This window comes from Macaca thibetana, chromosome 11 (assembly GCF_024542745.1).
Source record: "Macaca thibetana thibetana isolate TM-01 chromosome 11, ASM2454274v1, whole genome shotgun sequence".
In the NCBI taxonomy this organism is placed as follows: domain Eukaryota; kingdom Metazoa; phylum Chordata; class Mammalia; order Primates; family Cercopithecidae; genus Macaca; species Macaca thibetana.
This window is the reverse complement of record NC_065588.1, coordinates 53848827-53870904: the sequence shown is the minus strand read 5'-3', so window position 1 is coordinate 53870904 and position 22078 is coordinate 53848827. Positions and strand designations below refer to the sequence as shown.

The following is a 22078-nucleotide window of genomic DNA, read 5'->3' as shown; positions in this document are numbered from 1 at the left end:
CCCCGTCTCTACTAAAAATACTAAAATTAGCCAGACGTGGTGGCACATGCTTGTAGTCTCAGCTACTCGAGAGCCTGAGGCAGGAGAATCACTTGAACCCGGGATGGGGAGGTTGTAGTGACCCTAGATCGAGCCACTGTACTCCAGCCTGGGCAACAGAGCAAGACTCTGTCTCAAAAAAAAAAATTAAATTAAATAAGAGACAGGGTCTTGCTATGTTGGCCAGGCTGATCTTGAACTCCTCAAGTGATCCTCCCACCTCAGCCTCCTAAAGTGTTGGGATTACAGGCATGAGCCACAGCCCCCAGGCATGTCTTCCACTAAACTTTGATTTGCAAATTAAACTGCATGCACACTGACCAATGACCTTTCAAGTCAGTATCTTTTCTTTTCTTCTTCTTTTTTTTAAAGACAGGTTCTCACTCTGTCGCCCAGGCTGGAGTGCAGTGGTGCAATCTCGGCTCACCGCAACCTCTGCCTCCCAGGTTCAAGAGATTCTCCTGCCTCGGTGTCCCAAGTAGCTGGGATTACAGGCGTGAGCCACCACGCCCAGTTAATTTTTTGTATTTTTAGTAGAAACGGGGTTTCACTATATTGGCCAGGCTGGTCTCGAACTCCTGGCCTCAAGTGATCCACCCACCTCAGCCTCCCAAAGTGCTGGGATTACAGGCGTGAGCCACCATGCCCAGCCAAGACAGTTTCTGATCCCCTAGACTCTCCCTGGCCCCTAGACACATCTCATTCCTCCAGGATATCCACTCTCCAACTTCAGAGTCACTGACCTATGATCCTCCCCAACCCACACTCTCAATACACTGGACCCACATAGGTGCCCCACACCCACTCTCACCTTGACAAATGGCACACGGTTCTTGTCCTCGTGCACAGACAGGTTTGTCTTGGTCACTAAATCGAAAGAATGCAGGGTGAGAGCAAGACTAGTACTTCTACCGCCCCCACCTGCACCTTGCAGTCGGCTCAGATGGTGGTTTTCTTCTCTGTGCTAAAGGAAGACTCTCCCTGTGAAGCCTAAACTCCCTGCATGAGCTGAAGGCTCAGTTCCTCCTCCTTCTCCTTAGGGCTCCTGCACCCCAGCCCCAGATCCTCTCAAACTGTGTATATGTAGTCCTGGGCTCCTAAGTCCATCTCCTGACCTTCTCAGTTTTTGGTAATTCTGGCGAATGGAGCCAAAGGACTTGGGTGCTGTGTGCCCTCTGCATCTCTTGTCAATTGGTACCTAATTCCATGTGCAGTATGAGCTCTCTTTTCTCCACCCTCCTCACACACCTTCATCCACTGGGGCAAAACACTCACCATCCAGAAGGTCACGAATTTTGTCCAGGTAAATTTCAAAGTAAGAAACCTGGTTAAGAAGAAAGAAGGAATGTGAAGTAAAGAGGGCCTATCTTAAATCTGGTTCAGGAATCCCACACTAATGTGACCTGCTCAAACAGTGGTGGTGGGAGGAAAAGAACAGAAGAGAACATCTTGACAAAGAACTGTGGTAACCGGAAAGGGAGTCAAGTTGGGGAGCCCAGGCTCTTCAGTGGGTTTATTTTAGATCTTCCCCTCCCAGTCCCTATCTGAATGCCCAGCTGTCGTGCCCTGGTCACCTTGATGTGGAACTCAAGGTTCTCATCCATGGAGTAGATGTGGTTGAAGATGTCTCGGGCAATTCGAGGAATGATTCCCATCAGCTGGGGGTCGTGCAGCTTTCCCTGGCGAGTGAAGGCATTTGAGAGTGAAGCTGGGGCTCAGGGATATTGAGACAACTCAGATATATGCAGGTGAACACCAAGGCAAGAGTCAATAAGAAGAACATCCTAAGTTAGGAGATGGTCACCACCATGTCTGCCTTTTAGAGGAGCAAGGAGATAATTGAGTAGCCCTTTGGACTTCCATTGCTTTTCCAGATCCAAAGAAGACTGGAGTAGTGGAAAGGATGATCCACTGCAGTGGGCTGAAGGGATTCCATTACACTTCCCCTAATATTGCCCTTCAGTTCATCCTCTGTACCCATCTATCTGCCTCTGGACCAGGCAATCCTTGATTCCTAGATCTTCCCCCACTGAGATTCCCTGATCTTAACACTCATTAACACTCCTAGCCCCTCAACCACCAGAGCTAAAACCCTCACCTCCATGGTATGTGTTTTCCCTGAGGATGTCTGTCCATAAGCAAAAATGGTGCCATTGTAGCCAGCAAGGACATCTGGAAGAGACAGTAGAGAAAGAGTACTGGTGGAGATAAGTCGGGTAGGAAATGGGGTGCTGAGAAGAGACATTCTAAAAAGAAATCTATTACCTTTGACAATCTGCATGGCACATGCATGATAAACTTGCTCCTGAGTCGTGTTTGGGGGGAATACACGGTCAAAAACATATGGCTTCCCCTGGAATGAAAATAAAAGATATCAGACATCAGCAGGCAGGATGTGAGGGAAAAGAAATACCACAACCTCCTTCCAGCAGCTGAGAAAGGCACCCTTTTCTTCAATGCCCCTAATGAACAGAAATGTGGGAGAATGGCCGGTTGTGGTGGCTCACACCTGTAATTCCAGCATTTTAAGAGGCTTAGGAGGGCAGATCACGAGGTCAGGAGTTCAAGACCAGCCTGGCCAATATGGTGAAACCCCGTCTCTACTAAAAATAAAAAATTAGCCGGGTGTGGTGGCAGGTGCCTGTAGTCCCAGCTACTCAGGAGGCAGAGACAGGAGAATGGCATGAAACCAGGAGGCAGAGCTTGCAGTGAGCTGAGATTGCGCCACTGCACTCCAGCCTAGCGACAGAGTGAGATTCCATCTCAAAAAACAAAAACAAAAACAAAGAAAAGAAATGTGGGAGAATAAGAGAAACTAAAGGTACTGATGCCAGGAATTGTGTCTGTGGTAGAGGAGTATTGCACAGTGAGATTGCGTTAGGGGATCTTAGTTGTGGTATGATGATTGAGCACTCCACTACCCCAAACTCCTCCCTGGGAAATCAGATGAAAAAAGACAATAGGGCCACAGGAGATGAAAAGTGAAGAACAATTCATTAACACTAAAAAGTATCTCAAGCTAGAAATATCTTCCTCAACAGATCCACATACCCTAATATGGAAAGATCTTCAGATGTACTAAATGAAAGATGCAAAGTTAGTGACATATATGTACAGCATGTTCCCTACCATATAAATGAAATTCAGTCTACACTGAGAGCCTCTGTGGAAACATTAACACAAGCTCTCTCTCTTTGTGAAAGGAATATATGCAATCAGATATGTAGGTCTCCCTTTAAGAACAGAACAAGTTTTAATTTGGGCCGGGTGTAGTGGCTCACGCCTGTAATCCCAGCACTTTGGGAGGCCGAGGCAGGCGGATCACCTGAGGTCAGGAGTTCGAGACCAGCCTGGCCAACATGCCGAAATCCCACCTCTACTAAAAATACAAAAATTAGCCAGGTGTGGTGGTGGGGACCTGTAATCCCAGCTACTCAGGAGGCTGAGGCAGGAGAATCTCTTGAACCTGGGAGGTGGAGGTTGCAGTGAGCCAACATCGCATCATTGCACTCCAACCTGGGGGACAACAGCAAGACTTCATCTCAAAAAAAAAAGAAAAAAAGAAAGAACTGTAAAGCAAATCATTCAGATCTACAAATCCTTGTTGAATTCAGGAATATGTTGTATATCACGTGTGCTAATAAGAATGATAAAGATACAAAATACAACTTAGGGAGCTAAACAATGAATATATTTGATGGCTAATCACATTAGCGGTAAATCTCTGGGAAGAGTAAATGAGACAATGCTTGTTCTCTATCATAAGTGACTGACTTGTCAAATTGTTTTATTACAGAGTCCATCTTTATCCAACCGAAATGTAAACCTCAAGATCTACAGACGCCAGAGTTTGCAGAGTTTGGGAGATATGTTTTAACTAATTAAGGAAAGTTATAAACCATGGCTAGAGCTGGAGATGTGGCTCTAGGTACAGCAATAACATTGCATGAGTATATACAGAATTTTTTTTCTAGAAGGAATTATACAAAAGTGTTAACAGTGGTTACTTTGAGGAGAGAAACTGAGACAAAGGCTTTTATTTTTCATTTTGCATCCTGCATGGTTTACATTTTTAAACTATGCACAAGCATTATTTTTTTTTTTTTTTTTTTTTTTTTTTTTTGAGACGGAGTCTCGCTCTGTCGCCCAGGCTGGAGTGCAGTGGCCGGATCTCAGCTCACTGCAAGCTCCGCCTCCCGGGTTCACGCCATTCTCCTGCCTCAGCCTCCCGAGTAGCTGGGACTACAGGCGCCCACAATCGCACCCGGCTAATTTTTTGTATTTTTAGTAGAGACGGGGTTTCACCGTGGTCTCGATCTCCTGACCTTGTGATCCGCCCGCCTCGGCCTCCCAAAGTGCTGGGATTACAGGCGTGAGCCACCGCGCCCGGCCTCAAGCATTATATTTTTAAAAAGTTTTAATGGCAAAGAAGAGATAATTGTGTATTCTTTTATTCTTTATATTTCTTTATATAAAAGAAAACTAATAAATGTTTTTTATATTTAAAAAATTAAATTAAATCTGGCTTATAGAAAAAAATCCTACCTAAAATATTCATCTAGTCTCTCTGTGGTGAAAGCCTCTGAAACCCAAGAAACAGAATCCACTAAGGAAAAGAAGTTAGAAAAGTGCTCTCTGTAAAGTACCAACAGATAGAACCTTTCTGGAGGACCATTCTATTAAATATTTAAATGTCCATACTGTTCACAGTCTGTACCAGGATTCCAGTGCTAAAATTTCCTTTTACAAAATACTTGCTGGGCTGGGCACGGTGACTCATGCCTATAATCCCAGCATTTTGGGAGGCTGAGGCAGGCAGATCACTTGAGGTCAGGAGTTTAAGACCAGCCTGGGCAACATGGTGAAACCCCATCTCTACAAAAAATACAAAAATTATCTGGGTGTGGTGGTGCACGCCTGTAATTCCAGCTACTCGGGAGGCTGAGGTGGGAGAATTACCTGAGCTCAAAAGGCAGAGGTTGCAGTGAGCCAAGACCGGGCCACTGCACTCCAGCCTGGGCGACAGAGAGATACCCTGCATCAAACAAACAAACAAATAAACAAACAAAAAATCTCTATTTTTTTATTTTATTTTCTTTTTCTTGAGTCAGGTTCTCATCTGTCATGCAGGCTGGAGTACAGTGGCGAAATCACAGCTCACTGCAGCCTTAACCTCCCGGGCCCAAGCAATCCTCCCAAGTAGCTGGGACCACAGGCACATGCCACTATACCTGCCTAATTTTGTTTATTTTTTGTAGAGGCAGGGTCTCACCATGTTGCCCAGGCTGGTCTCAAACTCCCGGGCTCAGGCAATCCACCCACCTCAGCCTCCCAAAGCACTAGGATTGCAAGCGTGAGCCACTATGCCCCGCCTTAAAAACTCTCATAAATTAGTAACAAAAAGACAAAAACTACACAGAAAAAGGTGAACAAGAACTAGAAACAAGCAACAGAAGAAGAAATATAAATGTTCAGTAACTATGAAGATGTTCAACATTTTCCAAGAAAAGAAACTGTAATGGTAAAATCTCTTTTCACCACTCAAACTGGAAAACAAAATTTGCACTGTAATACCTAGTGTAGATGTGGGTTCAAAAAAATGAGAACTTTCATTATTTTCTGGTTGGTGAGTACATCCGTAAAACAATTCAAAAATGCATATTCAAAAGACTTAAATTTTACATATCCAATGATCCAGAAACTCTACTTCTAAGAATTGATATAATGGAAATCAAGATTTCGCTACAAGGGTGTTTATCATCACATTGCTTATAATAATGAGAAATTACTTAAAGGAGTAACATTTAGGAGACTGGTTAACCTAAGGAGTGGATTAAATTATAGCATATACATATATTTTATTCCTCACTGTTACTTAAAATAATGCCATAACTAGCTGGGCATGGTGGCTCATGCTTGTAATCCCAGCACTTTGGGAGGCCAAGACAGGCAGATTACTTGAGGCCAGGAGTTCGAGACTAGCCTGGCCAACATGGTGAAACCCTGTCTCTACTAAAAATACAAAAATTAGCCGCGCATAGTGGTGCATGCCTGTAATCTCACCTACTTGGGAGGCTGAGGCACAAGAATCGCTTGAACCCAGGAGGCAGAGGTTGCAGTGAGCCGAGATTATGCCACTGCACTCCAGCCTGAGCAACTGAGACTGTCTCAAAAATAAAATAAAATAAATATATCATAATAGAATATTAATAAATAGAATGTCAATATATCTCAAAAACATGTTGAAAGAATCTAAACACAAAAGAGCACATACTGTATTACTCCCTTTATATGAAGTTCAAGAATGGACAGAACTTATCTGTAGCACTAGAAGTCAAAATAGTAGCTACCTGCTATTGTGATAACAACATACACGTCGTATTGACAGGAAGAGGATATGAAGGAGCTTTCAGGAGTGACAGAAATATTCTAGATCTTGATCTGTGTAGTGGTTACATAGGTGTCTACATATGTTATAAAATTCATGAAGCTGTTTGCCTAAGATCTGTACACTGTATGTAAATTATATCACTATTATAAATTATAACATCATAAAATGATGTTATAGTGGCTCTTAAACATTAATTAAAACATATTAATTAATATTAATTAATGCTCGACCTCACTGTTAATAAGCAAAATGCATACTAAAACTGTGAAACACCATTTTTACCTATGAAAGTGGCCAAAATAAAATAGACAATGCATTACACTAGTGACAATGTGAGTAAATAGATATTCACACATACTGCTGAGGGTACATAGAAACTGGAGCCAACTCTATGAAAGGCGAAATAGCCTCACATTTTTAAATGCATATGCCTTATCACCTCCACTTCGAAAAAATTATCCTGTAGACATACTGCACATATGCAAAAAATATTTATACAAGGTCATTCAACTGTTTGTGATAACAGATGATTAGAACAACCCTTAACGTCCACCAACAGAGGCCTGGTTAAATAATGGCCTATCCCTACAACAAATTATACAGTTGAATGAGCTAGCTCATGTGAGGTGTAATCCCAGCCCTTTGGGAGGTCGAGGCTGGAGGATCCTTGAGACCAGGAGTTGGAGACCAGCCTGGGCAACATAGGGAGACTCTGCCTGTACAAAAATTTTTTTTTAAAAAGCCAGGCATGGTGGCATGGGCCTTGTGGTCCCAGCTACTAAGAAGGCTGAAGCAGGATGATGGCCTGAGCCTCGAAGGTGGAGGCTGCAGTGAGCCATGACTGCACCACTGCACTCCAGCCTGAGCAACAGAGTGAGGCCCTGTCTTGGAAAAAAAAAAAAAAAAAAAAAAAAACCAAAAACCAAAAAAGAATGAGATAAATCTTTATGTGCTGATAAGGAAGGATCTCCAAGACTCAGTGTTTTGTCTTGGGGTTGTCTGTTTTTTGTTTTTGTTTTTTGAGACAGAGTCTTGCTCTGTCGCCCAAGCTGGAGTGCAGTGGCACCATCTCAGCTCACTGCAATCTCTGCCTCCTGGGCTCAAGCAATTCTCCTGCCTCAGCCTCCAGAGTAGCTGGGATTACAGGCACCTACCACCACACCCAGCTAATTTCTGTATTTTTAGTAGAGATGGGGTTTCGCCATGTTGGCCAGGCTGGTCTCGAACTCCTGACCTCAGGTGATCTGCCTGCCTTGGCCTCCAAAAGTGCTGAGATTACAGGGGTGAGCCACCACACCTGGCCTAACTTTTGTATTTTTAGTAGAGATGAGGTTTTACCATGTTGGCTAGGCTGGTCTCGAACTCCTGACCTCAAGTGATCCGCCTGCCTCGGCCTCAAAGTGCTTGGATTACAGGCACGAGACACCACGCCCAGGCTGTTTTTGTTTTTAAAGGTGCAGAATGGATGTATAATATGCTACCGTTTGTGTAAAAAAAGGTATGCATGTATATATGTATTTGCTTATAAATGTATAGTAGGTTTTTGGATAGATTCACAAGAAGTTGCCTTCTGAAAGGGGAACTGTGTGGCTGGAAAAGAAGGGTGAGAAAGAGAAGGAAACAATATAAACCTTTTCATATCCTTTGCATTTTGTCACATGTGCAGGTAAGACATTCGAAAGTTAAATTAAAAATTGTAAAATATAGCCAGGTATGGTGGCACATGCCTATAATCCTAGATACTCAGGAGGCTGAGGTGAGAGGTTTGCTTGAACCCAGAAGGTGGAGGTTGCAGTGAGCCGAGATCACACCACTGCACACTCCAGCCTGAGTGACAGCATGAGACGCCATCTCAAAAAAAAAAATTGTAAAATAATAAAGTTATGTGAAAATATTTAACAATGGCAAAATAGTAATAATATTTTGTTAGAGAGAAAAGGTTACAAAACTATATATAGTTTATGATACAATCTTATTAAAATTAACACATGTATATATGCAGGGAAAAACACTGGCAAAATATATCAAATTATTATTAATAACAGTGCTTTTTTGGGGTGGTAAGATATTGGGTGATTTTTAGCTGCTGCTTCTGCGTCCTTTTCTTTGTCTTTAACTTTGTTAACAATTAAAATGTATTAGTGTTGTAATTACATTTTTTTTCTTTTTTTTTTTGAGACGGAGTCTTGCTCAGTCGCCCAGGCTGGAGTGCGGTGGCGCGATCTCGGCTCACTGCAAGCTCCACCTCCCGGGTTCAGGCCATTCTCCTGCCTCAGCCTCCCGAGTAGCTGGGACTACAGGCGCCCACCACTACGCCCGGCTAATTTTTTTGTATTTTTAGTAGAGACGGGTTCCACCATGTTAGCCAGGATGGTCTCAATCTCCTGACCTTGTGATCCGCCCGTCTCGGCCTCCCAAAGTGCTGGGATTACAGGCGTGAGCCACCACGCCCGGCCGTAATTACATTATTTTTAATATTATTAAAGAAAAATCTACCTTAATTTTGAATTGTGATTAATTCTTGAATTATAATCTACCTCAATGTTTCTCCCACCCAGTGGCCAAGAAATAGAAACAAGCAAAATATGTCTATCTCAGGCCAATACCTCTCATCTCTTTTGTTTTTTAACTTCCTTTTTCCTTTATTATATGACATACACTTATTGACTTCATATTAGCATTTAAGTATTGTTAACTTTATGTAATAGCATTTGAGTTGGGGATTGGTGCATTTCCGGTTGTACGAAGGACAGTTGTATTATATTAGGCGTATTATGACCTTATTATTGTCCTTATTTGAAGATTTGTATGATCTCAGGAGATGTGTATGGGTTCAAGTTGACAAGGGGTGGACTTGTGATGTTTAATACTGAGTGTCAACTTGATTGGACTGAATGATGCAAAGTATTGATCCTGGGTGTGTCTGTGAGAGTGTTGCCAAAGGAGATTAACATATGAGTCAGTGGAGTGGGAAAGGCAGACCCACCCTTAACCTGGGTGGGCATAATTTAATCAGCTGCCAGTGCAGCCAGAATATAAAACAGGCAGAAAAATGTGAAAAGATGAGACTGGCTTTCTCATCTCTTTTTCCACCAACAATCTCTATCCATGCTTCACAAAGCCAGGCATCCAGCCAAAGGGGATTAAATGTAACTCTCAAGCCAACCTTGCCCCTCCCCTCCCCCCACAAACATGGGCACCAACACACCAACCACCCCACCCCAGCCCCCACACACACTCCCTCAAAATATTCCCAGTTACAGGATTCTAGAAGGCTCCACAGATGCATTAAAATGGAGAGCGCTCTCCAAATGCTGAAGCCAATTATAGCCCCTTTTCATCAGGAACCCCTTTACATCAGTCTAGGCTGGGAAGAAAGAAAAGAGCAGAGAGGGAAGAAGGGAGAGGTTCTCAGATTTGTGAGTCTAAAAGATACCCAAGAGCTAAAAATTGGTGCATTTAGTAATCTCCTGAACAGGGAAAGCCACGTGACAAGAGATACGATTTCAGGAGTTCTGGGAAGGCCTGCTACCTACTTCTCTATTCTTGGCTGGGCTCTAAAATTCCAAGCCTAGCTCTTATTTCTTTAAGACTTTTTTATTCCTTTTAAAACGTAAATGTCGGCCGGGCGCGGTGGCTCACGCCTGTAATCCCAGCACTTTGGGAGGCCGAGACGGGCGGATCACGAGGTCAGGAGATCGAGACCATCCTGGCTAACACGGTGAAACCCCGTCTCTACTAAAAAAATACAAAAAACTAGCCGGGCGAGGTGGCGGGCGCCTATAGTCCCAGCTACTCGGGAGGCTGAGGCAGGAGAATGGCGTGAACCCGGGAGGCGGAGCTTGCAGTGAGCTGAGATCCGGCCACCGCACTCCAGCCTGGGTGACAGAGCGAGACTCCGTCTCAAAAAAAAAAAAAAAAAAAAAAAAAAAAGTAAATGTCTTTTTTCTTTTTTTTTTCTTTTTTTTTGAGACGGAGTTTCACTCTTTCACCCAGGCTGGAGTACAGCGGCACGATCTTGGCTCACTGCAATCTTGGCCTCCCAGGTTCAAGTGATTCTCCTGCCTCAGCCTTCCAAGTAGCTGGGATTACAGGCACCCACCACCACACCCGGCTAATTTTTGTATTTTCAGTATAGACAGGGTTTCATCATGTTGGCCATGCTGGTCTCGAACTCCTGACCTCGTTATCTGCTCGCCTCAGTCTCCCAAAGTGCTGGGATTACAGGCGTGAGCCACCGTGTCCAGCCCATTTCTTTTTTTAATATTTATTTATTTATTTATTTATTTATTTATTTTTGAGATGGAGTCTTGCTCCATTGCCCAGGCTGGAGTGCAGTGGCGAAATCTCGGCTCACTGCAACCTCTGCCTACCAGGTTCAAGCAATTCTCCTGTATCAGCCTCCTGAGTAGTTGGGTTTATAGGTACCTGCCACCACGCCCAGCTAAGTTTTGTACATTTCTTTTGATTTTCTATTGATTATACTCAGGATGAATTAATTTTGTCTGTTTTTTTTTTTTTTTAATTACTGCTCCTTGTACAGCAGGGCTAACCCATGGGCAGTGTGCCCAGAGTAAACTGATCTTTTCATGAAAATAACTAGACCAGTGGTCTTCCACTTTTCCTGCCTGTAGACATGGGAAGCACCACCATTATTTACAGATCTTATAACACACAATTACTCTGAACCAGACTGTAGTATGTTGTGGGAGGTTTCTTATCAGAATCTGGGGGAGTATATAGATAGTTAGCAAAAGCCATATCTGATGTTCCTCTCCCCTGCCTCTGCCTGGGCCACTCCATGGACTGTGGATCACAACCTTGATCCAGATTTTCCTGAAGGCAGGGATTCCCTTTAAATCCCCAACACCAAACATAGTCCCTGGCCTATAGGATGCTGATGTAGTTTGGATGTTTGTCCTCCCCAAATCTCATGTTGACATTTGATATCCCCAATGCTGGAGGCGGGGCATGGTGGGAAGTGCTTGGCTCAAGGAGGTAAATCCCTGATGAGTGGCTTGGTGCCTTCCCCATGGTAATGAGTGAGTTCTCGCTCTATGAGTTCATGTGAGAGCTGGCTGTTAAAAAGAGCTTGGCACCTCTTGCTTTCCCTCTTGTTCCCTCTCTTACCATGTGACTCCTGCTCCCTCTTTGCCTCCCACCATGATTGGAAGCTTCCCGAGGCCCTCACCAGAGCAGATGCTGGTGCCATGCTTCTTGCACAGCCTGCAGAACTGTTAGCCAAATATACCTCTTTTCTTTATAAATTACCTAGCCTGGGATATTCCTTCATAGCACCATATAGAGGACTATGACAGATGCACTTCATAAATATTTGTTGAATAAACATAGATATTGACAAAGAAGGGAGCAAGAAGATACTTGGGATCTGGAGGTTTGTATGAAACAATTAGTAAAAAGGAAAAGTATTATCCACTTCCCAATTTTGTCAAAGCTAGCTTGTGGGGAGATAGCATATAAAATAGTGATAATATCTAACTCTTATTGAGGGTTTACTGTTTGTCTGCCGTGTTACAAAGCAGTTTATATGCATTATCTCATTTAATGTTCACAGTAATCCTAGGACATAGATACTGTTATTATTCCCACTTTATAGATGATGAAACAGGCTCAAAGAGGTCAGGTAGCTTCCCCACAGTCACATGGCTGAGAAATGGTAGAGCACAGTTTCAAATTCAAGCAATCTGATTCCAGACAAATCGATCCAAAGAACTGAAATGCCAACACTGTGTCAGAACCTTATCAAGGCTTTTCTTTCCCCTCCTCCATATCTCCCCTCCTCACATTTGGGCATTTTTCCAAGTATTTCCAGACAGAACTAAAGCCTTTCATCACTCCCTTTTTCCAACCTCAATCCCATTTTCAGAAGTATGTAATCCTCCCATCCACCCTCTCTACCTGTAGGTAATCGAAGACTCTGTGAGTTGTTAATGAGAAATAGTCACAGAGTCTCTCCTCCTCTTAGGAATGTCCCCGAGATCCAATCTCTCTCCCACCCCCAGCAGTCAAAGTGTTCCTTATAGCCTTCTCTGAAGGGCCTCTCTTCAGAGTCCCACAGTCCAGGGTTCTTTGTTCTCCTTTAATCACACTCGGAGCCTCCCTGATGTCTCCTCTTCCATTTGTGTATCCCAGTACCTTTCTGTACTTTTCTATCATGTGTGCTGACTAAAGCTAACTGGGGCTGGGGGTTTAAGATCAGGGGTCCAAAGATGACCAACCTGTTCAACCCTCAGTAAAGCACTTGGTATAAGCTGAACTTCAAGTGCCAGGCCTGATTTCCATAGTGACACCCGTGGGGATTGTTGCCATGGTAATGCTGGAAAGACACTGGCCACTGTGAACGTTACTTCTCGTCTCCATTTTTCTTTATGAGACTCCTCCAAAGCAAGGGAAAGCCCTGCTCCCCACTTCAGATATCAAATCCCAGGCCACCCCAAACAATACTGATTCTGCTCCAATAACCCTGCAGGTCCCAACCTAGCTTTGCCAAGTGAGGTACACAATGGTCCTAGCTTCTTGCATTAAGAACCCACTTAACCATCGGGAGACCTGAGGGAGGTAGCTGTGTACACTTGAATGAAGGGGAAAGAGAAAGAGTGTGTGTGTACATATGTGTTTCTTCACTGTCATCCCTCCCACATCTGGTACACATGCATCCACCCAGACAGCAGGCATTGGGACACTGCTGAGAAAGACCAAGGCAGAGGAAGACAGAGAGACACTTAAATGGGTCTGGCGAAAAAGTCACACTGGATTTGAGTGTGCAAAAGCAAAACAAGATGGGCACCACACATAGTGACCCAGACACCCTTCTACTATGACTCAGGCCATTTACTTTGGCTAAGCCCCATCCCCCAGGTTCCTGGAAGAAGTCAGAGGAGTAGGGGAGAAAAAAGGCACACAGAGCTGTCTCTCCAGCTTATTCTCCTACCCTCTAACAAGCAGAACAAAGCCCATGAACAGAAGGGACTCTGAAGCTCAGCGCTAGCCGCAGTGCTGCAGAGGCGAAGGGGAGAGCAGTCACAGGAAGGAGTAGGGGCTGCACTGGGAAAGATTATCTCTCCCACCTTCACTCTTCCCGAACCTTCCCAGACATCCTGAAGCAGCCTCCTCCATTAATTCCTAAGCCAGCTCCCAACCCGGTGGGCTCCAAAGAGAGCTAGAGGAGAAAAGAGAAAAAGGAGTAGGAGTTTCCTTCCCTTATTGGGACCCTCAAGGGTCTCCTAAAAATCATGCCCCCTGTAGCCCTCATTCCCTAAATGATGAGTGAATATTAAGTCTGAAAAAGCAAACTCTAAAGATGTTGCCTGAGACAAAATGGCCCCCCATAAGCATTTATCTTCAAATGAGAGACTGATAGGGAGGGCTAGGGTGAGGGAAGATACAAGCAAACGAGACAAAGATACAGCCCTACAGATACCAGGCAAAACAGACAAGGAAGATCCAGCAGTGGAGCTGAGATGGAATCTGAATTGGCAGGGGGCCTTGGGCTTCTTTTCATCTCTCCTCCTTGCCCACCTCCCACTGTGTGTCTCTCCTGTTTAGCTGGGCTAACAATAGATCGACACCACACCCCTCTTCCCAACATCACCCCCTGCCCCATCCCACTACACCAGGATGGCCCAGAGAGCCTAAAGGAGTTGGTTCAGACTTACTGGAAAAACCTTCCAGAGCATGGAAATAGGGCCTAAAAGTTTTGCCCCCCATCATCACCCCCACCCTGTTTGTCAGCCTTTATGTCTCAAGGGGATCTTAAGCTCCAACTCTCACAACTAATGCTGGATCTCTAGGACACTCTGAGAGGGGTCCTCCCGAGTTGATCCAGGAGTTGTTTGGTGGTTATTTTGTTTTGTTTTGTTTTGTTTTTAGCCCAGTCAGACTGAACAGTCTGCAGGGCCAGAGAGGTCCCTGAAGCAAAAAGAAACAGAGGCCCTCTCCATGTGACAAATACACACACACACACACAGAGAGAGAGAGACAGGGAAAGAGAGAGAGAGAGAGAGAAAGAGAGAGAGAGAGAGACAAAAGCATCCATTTGAGTTAACAGTGTGGGTAAGGGTGCAAGGTGGTGACAGACTGGGGCCCTTGGAGACTAGTAAGCAGGTCTCCCCCGAGGCATGTTTATTCAAAGTCCCATTCTCACTGACTCAGAAGGCCCAGGCTTCCTCCCCTTCTTTCTTTCATTCCTTTAACAAGCATGTTTCCAGGTGCTCTGTGCCAAGCACTGTGGATAAAGATACCTAAGAAGCACCTCTGACCTTGACTGCCCTCGTACATGCCCCTCCCTTCTCAAGCTAGTTTTCGTTTCCTGGCCCAGCACCCCTCAAGCCCTACAGGACTCAACCCCAGGTCTTTTCTCCCCACACAGCCTGAGGTCCCTACCAACCTCAGGGGGAGTGGGCAAGGCCTAGAATTTCCCTTTGGGCCATTACAGATAAAGGTGCAGAACAGAAACCTGGGTAGGCAATGTGATAGGAAGAGATGGGAGGTTTGCAGTCACAGATTTAGGTTCAGATCCATGTATTAATAGCATGACCTTGAGAAAGTTATTCAAGTTCTTTGGGCCTCAATTTCTGCATCTGTAAAATGGAAATATTGATACTACTTTCGAATGCTGTGTCGGGGGTTAAATAATATACATAGAGTAATAGGCCCACTGTAAATATTAGTTCCCTTAAGATATCCTCCTTGGGTAGGGCTGTCATGATGAGGTAGAGCTGGACGGCTACTTTCTCTTGGATCCTCAAGAGAAAGGATGAATAAGCAAGTACTTACTAGGATCTCAGGGTTTGGGCATTTTTCTTTCAGGGGGTCAGTTGGGGAATCTGAAACCCTCTTCCTACTGTAACTGGGAACGAAAGGCAGACCTGACCTTAGGATTCTAGAGGCTCCCCCCAAGATTGGGTGTGGCATCAATGATTTCTTTCCCGGTAAACCCTGCATCAGACCTGTTCCCCCCAACACACACACAAAAATCCAGGCTATAACTACTTTAGGGAATGATGGAAGGTTTGGTCTTAGAGCCCACTTCCATCCACACTCTGCAGAGACCCTGGGCTGCTTACCTCCCCTCTAGTCCACCCGAAAGTCTTCCCCCTTACCTTCTTGGGAGGTGGGGGTAGAGATCTGAGCCAATAACAAAGGGAAGATGCGCTTTCTCTTGGTTGGGGGGGAGGGTGGAGAAGGGGAAAACATCAGAAAAACATGGAACTGGTTCTAACGGGTGGAGACGCTGCAGACAGCAGCTAAGGGGAGATGAGTCTCCCGAAGGTAGGAAAGCAGCCCCCTGCCACTCTGCAGAGACTCAGCCGCTGGCCTGGTCAGGCCACACCCAGCCATCCTGATGCAGGGGAGAGGAGGGGCTGCGGGGAAGAGGATGAAGGATGAGCGGCGGGGAGCGGGCGCAGAGGGACCGGCAGAGACTAAGGTTCTGCGGGAGGCGGGGAGATTTAGCCACCCGCCCCCTCCCCGAATTCCCTCCTGGGCGACACTCACCCCAATAACGACGCTGTCGTCCCCTTGGAAAATGGGGATGAACTTGTCTCCCCGCAGAATCTCAGCCTGGTTTAGCGGCCGGAATCGGCAGAGCACCTTGATGCTACATTCGTTGTTGGTCTCCGCCATGGTGGTCGCCGGCGTGGAGCTGGAACACTTCTTGGGCTGCAGGGGTGGTGTGTGCTCCAGAGGAGAGGGCTCTCAGCTAAGGCTGAGGCGGAGGACAGGTGCTCAGTCTCTGGGGGCAGAGTTGAGGGCGCCCGGGCGAAGCCTGGGGAGCAGGGCCGGGGCGCGCTCTCTCTCTCCTGCGGCAGCGGGATGCGGGAGACCTGGGCGTCTGGTCCTCTCGGGCGCTCTGCCTCTCCGCCCCTCGCGCTGCAGCGCCGCGCTGCGGGCCTGGGCGGGGCCGCGATGGAGGAGCGGGGGCGGGGCTCCCTCAGCTGGGGAGGCTGGCTCGACGTCGACCCCCGAAGGCTGGAACCTCACTGCTCCTCTGCTTCCTCCCCCATCCCTAACGTTCGGAGATAACCTTGCCCTCTACCCTTCCCCACCCAACTCACTGCATCCCACCCCTATACCCTCGATCTGTTTGTCCCTCCCTCAGACTCCACCCCCTGGAAGGGATAAGGGGACCGAGGTGGGCCTGTCGCCTGTGTAGCGAAAAGGGTCAAACAGATCTCCCACTCCCTCTATTCCAGGGCATCCCCCAACCCGTCACTAGCCTCTCTCCAAACTGGGATCACACTTCTCATTCTCCCCCTACGCCCATCCCATGCCCCACACGCAGGGAAGCTGGACTCCCAACCCACTCAGCTTTCTGGGGGATCGCTGCCTGTACTCCTATGGAGGTGGGTGTCAGGGAGGAGTGTCATGGGAGGTTCTCGCTACTCCCTTCCCCTTCCACATCCAAAGGTGCACTCTACTGTCTCCCCAACGTACACAGCAGGTCCCCAGTTTTAGGGAAGATAAACTCCCATTCTGGGTTATGGGAATTCAAAAGCAGACACAATACTTATTTTTGTGTCCTAGGTTGAGGATGGGATGATGATGGGTAGGAAACATTTTTGCAAGAGAAAGGGAGTCAGAAAGCAGTGAAGGAGGGGCAATGATGGGGATGGGGAAGGCCAGAGAGACTTTGAAGTCTAAGGCAAACACCTGCATTTGGGTTTCAGGCAAATTCAGGTACCTATGGGAGTGTGTGTTTCCCGTCTCAGTAACCATTGGAGGATACAGTCCCAATACTTCAGCCCCCTTCCCTGGCCAAAAAAAGAAAAAAAAGGTGTGGGGGAAGAAGAACGAAAGAAATGCCAAACCCCAGAGATTCCTTGTCCTTTCTCCCTTTGGGTCAGACTCCTGCTGCAGCCCCTGGAAAGAACCACCAAGAAGCTGGCCAAATTGATTTTTCTCCACGTCACAGGCCTCTGCTAGCCAACAGAGAGTTGGACTGCAGGAGTTGAGGTTCTAGGCAAAGGGGAAGGGCAGGGTGGATGGGACAAGGAGGAGGAAAGGAAAATTCAGCTCAGCAATTGTCTCATGAGTGGTTAAGGTCACTTAGACACTATGGGACAAAAGCAAGAGGCTGATAGCCTGGCCAGACAAGACCTAACTACTCAGAACTCAGGGGGCTTCCCACATTGGGGCTACACCTCTAACCCACCTTGAATCTTAAGGGAACTGAAAGAAAAGAGTCCAACATAATGAATGGGACAGAAAAGTGGTAGGACTATGGAGAAAGGGATAGAGGCTTGGGGAGGAGCCAGGAGAAAGAAAGACAATGAGTTCCGAATTCAGGAACTCTCTAGTCACTTGGTTTGGCACAATTTCTAAGTGTTGCAGCATCCTGCAAGCTCAGGAAACATCCTGGGAAACATCCCATCCTTGGGTCCCCAGGGCCTCCAAGGTGGCATCTTTAGTAAAGGGGTTTCAAAATGCCAGTCCATGGAGGGTCACTGGTCAGAGACAAAAGTTCACTGAGTATGCCCTCACCTCCAAAAGAACAATGGTGAGTTGTTGTTGTTGTTGTTGTTTAATATAAAGCTGGATTTGGTAAGTTTCAAAAGACTATCTTTTATTCTGAGTGTGTCCTTCCTGCTTTTCTACTAAGTAATGATTGTGACAGTAAACAGTAGGTTTTCTGTTTGTAATATACTTACTTGATAAGAAAGTAAATCTTCAAGGTTTGTAGTTGTTTTAATTTTATTGAACAATGAAATTTAAAAGTCTGAGAACGGGAGGTAAGAATGGTGAATAGGTACAAAAAATTAGAAAGTATAATAAGACCTACTATTTGATGGCACAATAGGGTGACTATAGTCAAGAATAACTCAATTGTACATTTTTAAATAACTTGAGTGTAATTGGATTATTTGTAACTTAAAGGATAAATGCTTGACAGGATGGATACCCTCTTCTCCGTGATGTGCTCATTTCACATTGCATGCCTGTATCAAAATATCTCATGTCCCATAAATACATACACCTACTGTGTACCCACAAAATTGAAAAAATTGAAAAATAAATAAAAGTCTGAGAACTATTAACAAAGCGGTTAAGAACACAGAGTGTTCAGACAGACATGGAGACACCACTTATCTATTTATGAACTTCAGATAAGATTGCCAGATTTGAAAAACAAAAAACAAAAACAGGATGCCCAGTTAAAGTTGAATTTCAGATACATAATTATTTGGGGGTTAGTATACCCACACACACCCACACACACCACACACCACACACACACACCTACTTATTATCTAAAATTCAAATTATCTGAAAGCCCTTACTTGAGAAGATTGCCTAACTTTTTCATTCCTAACTTACACCAAGCGTTTACTAAATTTTACTTCTTGTTTTTATTTTGTTTTTATAATACACAGTATCAAGCAAACTTGTTGTTTTTGAAACCCTGGCTGTGTCACTTATGACTAGCTGTATGATTTAATCTAGTCATTTTATTCCTGGGAGCCCAAAACAGGAATTATAAATGTTCTTTCATTGACTAGCTGAAATAGCTCCCCAAGGTTCGTTATTGTCGCTCCCCGCCCAAGCTCCGGTACACCAAAACTACACATCCCACAATCCTTGGCGGCGTCCCTTGGCCATTACCTCATTCCCTGGCCTCGTTCTCCCCAGTCCCGGCCTCTCCAGGGGTGTGGCAGCGGGGCTGTTCTCGCGACTTTTGCTTTACCCTTCTGCTGTGCTACTGCTGTCGCGAGACTTCCTGCTCATCTGCCGCTCCCTTTGCCGCCGCCTTAGCCCGGGACCCGAACCCAGCCTCTCCCCTATCCGAACACCGGCCCCGGCTCCTCCGAGGCAACGGTCCCCCAGCCCCGTCTCGCCGCCGCCATGGCGGACCCTAAATACGCCGACCTTCCCGGCATTGTGAGTACAAGGCCGGCCCCGGCTTCCCAGGACCGCGCCCCCGACCTCCCAAGGACCCCCAACAGAAACCAGCCCGCGACCCCTCCCGCCTGCAGCCCATCTTCCGCCCAAGGGCTCCCGCCGCTCGTTCTCCGACCGGCCGCAGCACCCCCCGAACTCTTCTGACCCGACTGGGCTGGGCCGCCGGACGGCTCACCAGGCCCCCTTTACGGCAGTCGCCGGTAGCTCGGCCCAGAAATCGACTCCGGGTACTGACCGCTTGTGCCCGGGTGTTTCCACCATCCGTGTCAGCGCTGCCCATGCCCCCGCCAAATCTCTCCATAAGACCCCCACATCCCTAGCCCAGACACACACACTAGACCACTTAGCGATTACCTTCATCCTGACAAGGAAAAGGTTACCATGGCAGAACCCTCTTGTGCCAGATGGGGAGCTCTATCCTTGGGGGAACCTGTGCCCTCCCCCACCTCCCACTCCCATGACAATCCTGGCGTGTACCTTTTGTGCTGCCCTGCCTGCTTCTCAAGGTGCGGGTTGGGACACAGGACCTTGAGTACTAAGGTCCTGAGTCACTCTCAATCCTTGTGCCAGGGTAGTGGTGTACAGGGCCTAATTGGAGGATAGCCCTCACCTTCTTCGGCAGTAGTGATTGCCAAGGACCTGCCCGCTTCTAGATTTAGGGTAACATCGTTGCTATCACTTACACTCACCGTTTACTGTCAGGTCCCAGTTGTCTCCGCTGTCATCCCTACCCCTTGAGACATGGGAATTGACATACTGTTGACTCACGGGGCAGGTGGAGGAGAAAGGACAGAACCCTGGCATCACACCCTGCCTTCTCCGTTAGCTTATTTAAATGGAGTGGGGTAAGGGGTGTTGCGATGCTGGATAGTGAGGTTGGGTGGTCACTGCTTCTACCTGCAGGCCAGGAATGAGCCAGATGTTTATGAAACCAGCGACCTGCCTGAGGATGATCAAGCGGAGTTTGATGCGGTAAGAATGTGTGCTGCCACAGATTCCTCCGAACTCTGACCTTTCTCCCCTAGACAGGTCCTTCCCTTTCTCTGGGGAACTACAGCAATAAGCGGGTATGCCAACCCCAGCCTGGGTGGTATATAGGTTGCAGGACTTGAAAAGACCTTGCTGGGCTTGCAGCCACCAATGAGCAACGGCAGGAGGGAGAGTCATGTCAGTGGAATTACAGCTAACAACATCTGTTTGCAAAGCCCTGATCCTTGGACCTTTTAAATAAAATTGAAATATCTCAAAACAGATTTGGGGCTAGTGACTTAGGCCCCTGGGTTCTAACCCATGGAAATGAATCATGAAGCCTGGGCACTTGTAATAAACTGCTACCGAGAACTAGACTTTGAAATATAGAGAAATACTTTTAAAATATGAATACCCAGTATCCACTGGGCAAGGAATTAAGAAAGTGATTCCAATATTTTAGAGTAAAACAAATTTGAGGAAGAATTTCATATCAGCAGAGGTGAGATTGTGGTTGCATTTTTAGGTCTGAGAACTCTGAGGATGGAGTAATTAGGTGTGGACACATTTTAACTATGAGGGGAAACACTTAGCATGGTTTATTGAATGTGTTCATTCTGTGTTTTTTTTTTTTTTGTGCAATGCAGAGGAAGAAATGTCACTGCCCCCAATGAGCCCCAGACTAATGGGGAATTAGGATACATATAGGAAACGTATAGAAGGAAAAAAAAACAACAACAAAATTGAGTGAATGGAAATCAACATAGTAAAAACTCTGTTTAAGTGCCAAGGGGTGTGTTTATAGGATGTGTTTTAGGTTCTATTATTTCTGAAGAGAGCTGCGCTGGGATCACATTGGTGATGTGAGTTCTCAGTAAAGGTGTGTCCAAGAGTCATTGCAATATGCAGGCTCAGTTTGCTTGTCTGTAAGTCCTGTGGCTATTGTCTGTGGGGCTCGTTAGTTCTGGGGAATGCTGACTGCTGGCTTACAATGTATGGCTTGGCGTACTCACTTATTTCTTACTTGACTCCCCCATGTGGAAGTGGTTCTTACATTGTGGGAAACACCTTCTCTGTCCCTTCTCCCAGTGGTGTGGTCCTTGTGGCTTCCGTATTTGCTGGCATGCCAATCTATCCCCCAAGCTTGAGTATCTTGGAGATAATGCAGATGATGATGTTGCTCAAGAACCTGGGTGTGCACCTGTCACTCCAAGAGGCATCTTATAGGAAGCTGCCTCTGTCCTCACAGAATAGGAGTGTATACAGTTGGTTCTCTGTGTTTATGGGCTCTAAACCCATGGATTCAACCAACCACGAATGGGAAATATTTTTTAAAAATAAAAAATAGGCCCGATGCAGTGGCTCATACCTATAATCCCAGCACTTTGGGAGGCTGAGGCAGGTGGATCATTTGAGGTCAGGAGTTCGAGACCATGTCTCTACTAAAAAATACAAAAATTAGCAAGGTGTGGTGGCGAACACTTACAGTCCCAGCTACTAGGGAGGCTGAGGCAGGAGAATTGCTTGAACCCGGGAGGTGGAGGTTGCAGTGAGCCGAGATTGCGCCACTGCACCCCAGCCTGGGCAACAGCAAGACTCTGTCTCAAAAAAAAACCATTACAACAATAAAAAGAATACAATGAGATCACTTGGACACAGGAAAGGAAGCATCACACACTGGGTCCTATTGTGGGGAGGGGGGAAGGGGAAGGGAAAGCATTAGGAGATATACCTAATGTAAATGATGAGTTAATGGGTGCA

The 22078-nt window shown here is 46.2% G+C and overlaps 2 protein-coding genes across 2 annotated transcripts in view; one reads left to right on the top strand and one right to left on the bottom strand.

The window, feature by feature from the left end:
• Nucleotides 1–16425, bottom strand: part of KIF5A (kinesin family member 5A) — a 36285-nt gene extending 19860 nt beyond the window's left edge. The window contains exons 1-6 of the mRNA XM_050747260.1: nucleotides 15947–16425; nucleotides 2305–2392; nucleotides 2138–2211; nucleotides 1614–1718; nucleotides 1315–1363; nucleotides 851–906 (exon numbers count right to left, since the gene is read on the bottom strand). Coding sequence (XP_050603217.1) covers nucleotides 851–906; nucleotides 1315–1363; nucleotides 1614–1718; nucleotides 2138–2211; nucleotides 2305–2392; nucleotides 15947–16075 — 501 coding nt within the window. The 5' untranslated portion in view covers nucleotides 16076–16425. The remainder of the gene's footprint in view (nucleotides 1–850; nucleotides 907–1314; nucleotides 1364–1613; nucleotides 1719–2137; nucleotides 2212–2304; nucleotides 2393–15946) is intronic.
• DCTN2 (dynactin subunit 2) overlaps nucleotides 1–22078 on the top strand; it is a 76159-nt gene that overhangs the window by 39537 nt on the left and 14544 nt on the right. Inside the window, exons 2-3 of the mRNA XM_050747337.1 lie at nucleotides 19169–19327; nucleotides 20252–20320. Coding sequence (XP_050603294.1) covers nucleotides 19292–19327; nucleotides 20252–20320 — 105 coding nt within the window. The 5' untranslated portion in view covers nucleotides 19169–19291. The remainder of the gene's footprint in view (nucleotides 1–19168; nucleotides 19328–20251; nucleotides 20321–22078) is intronic.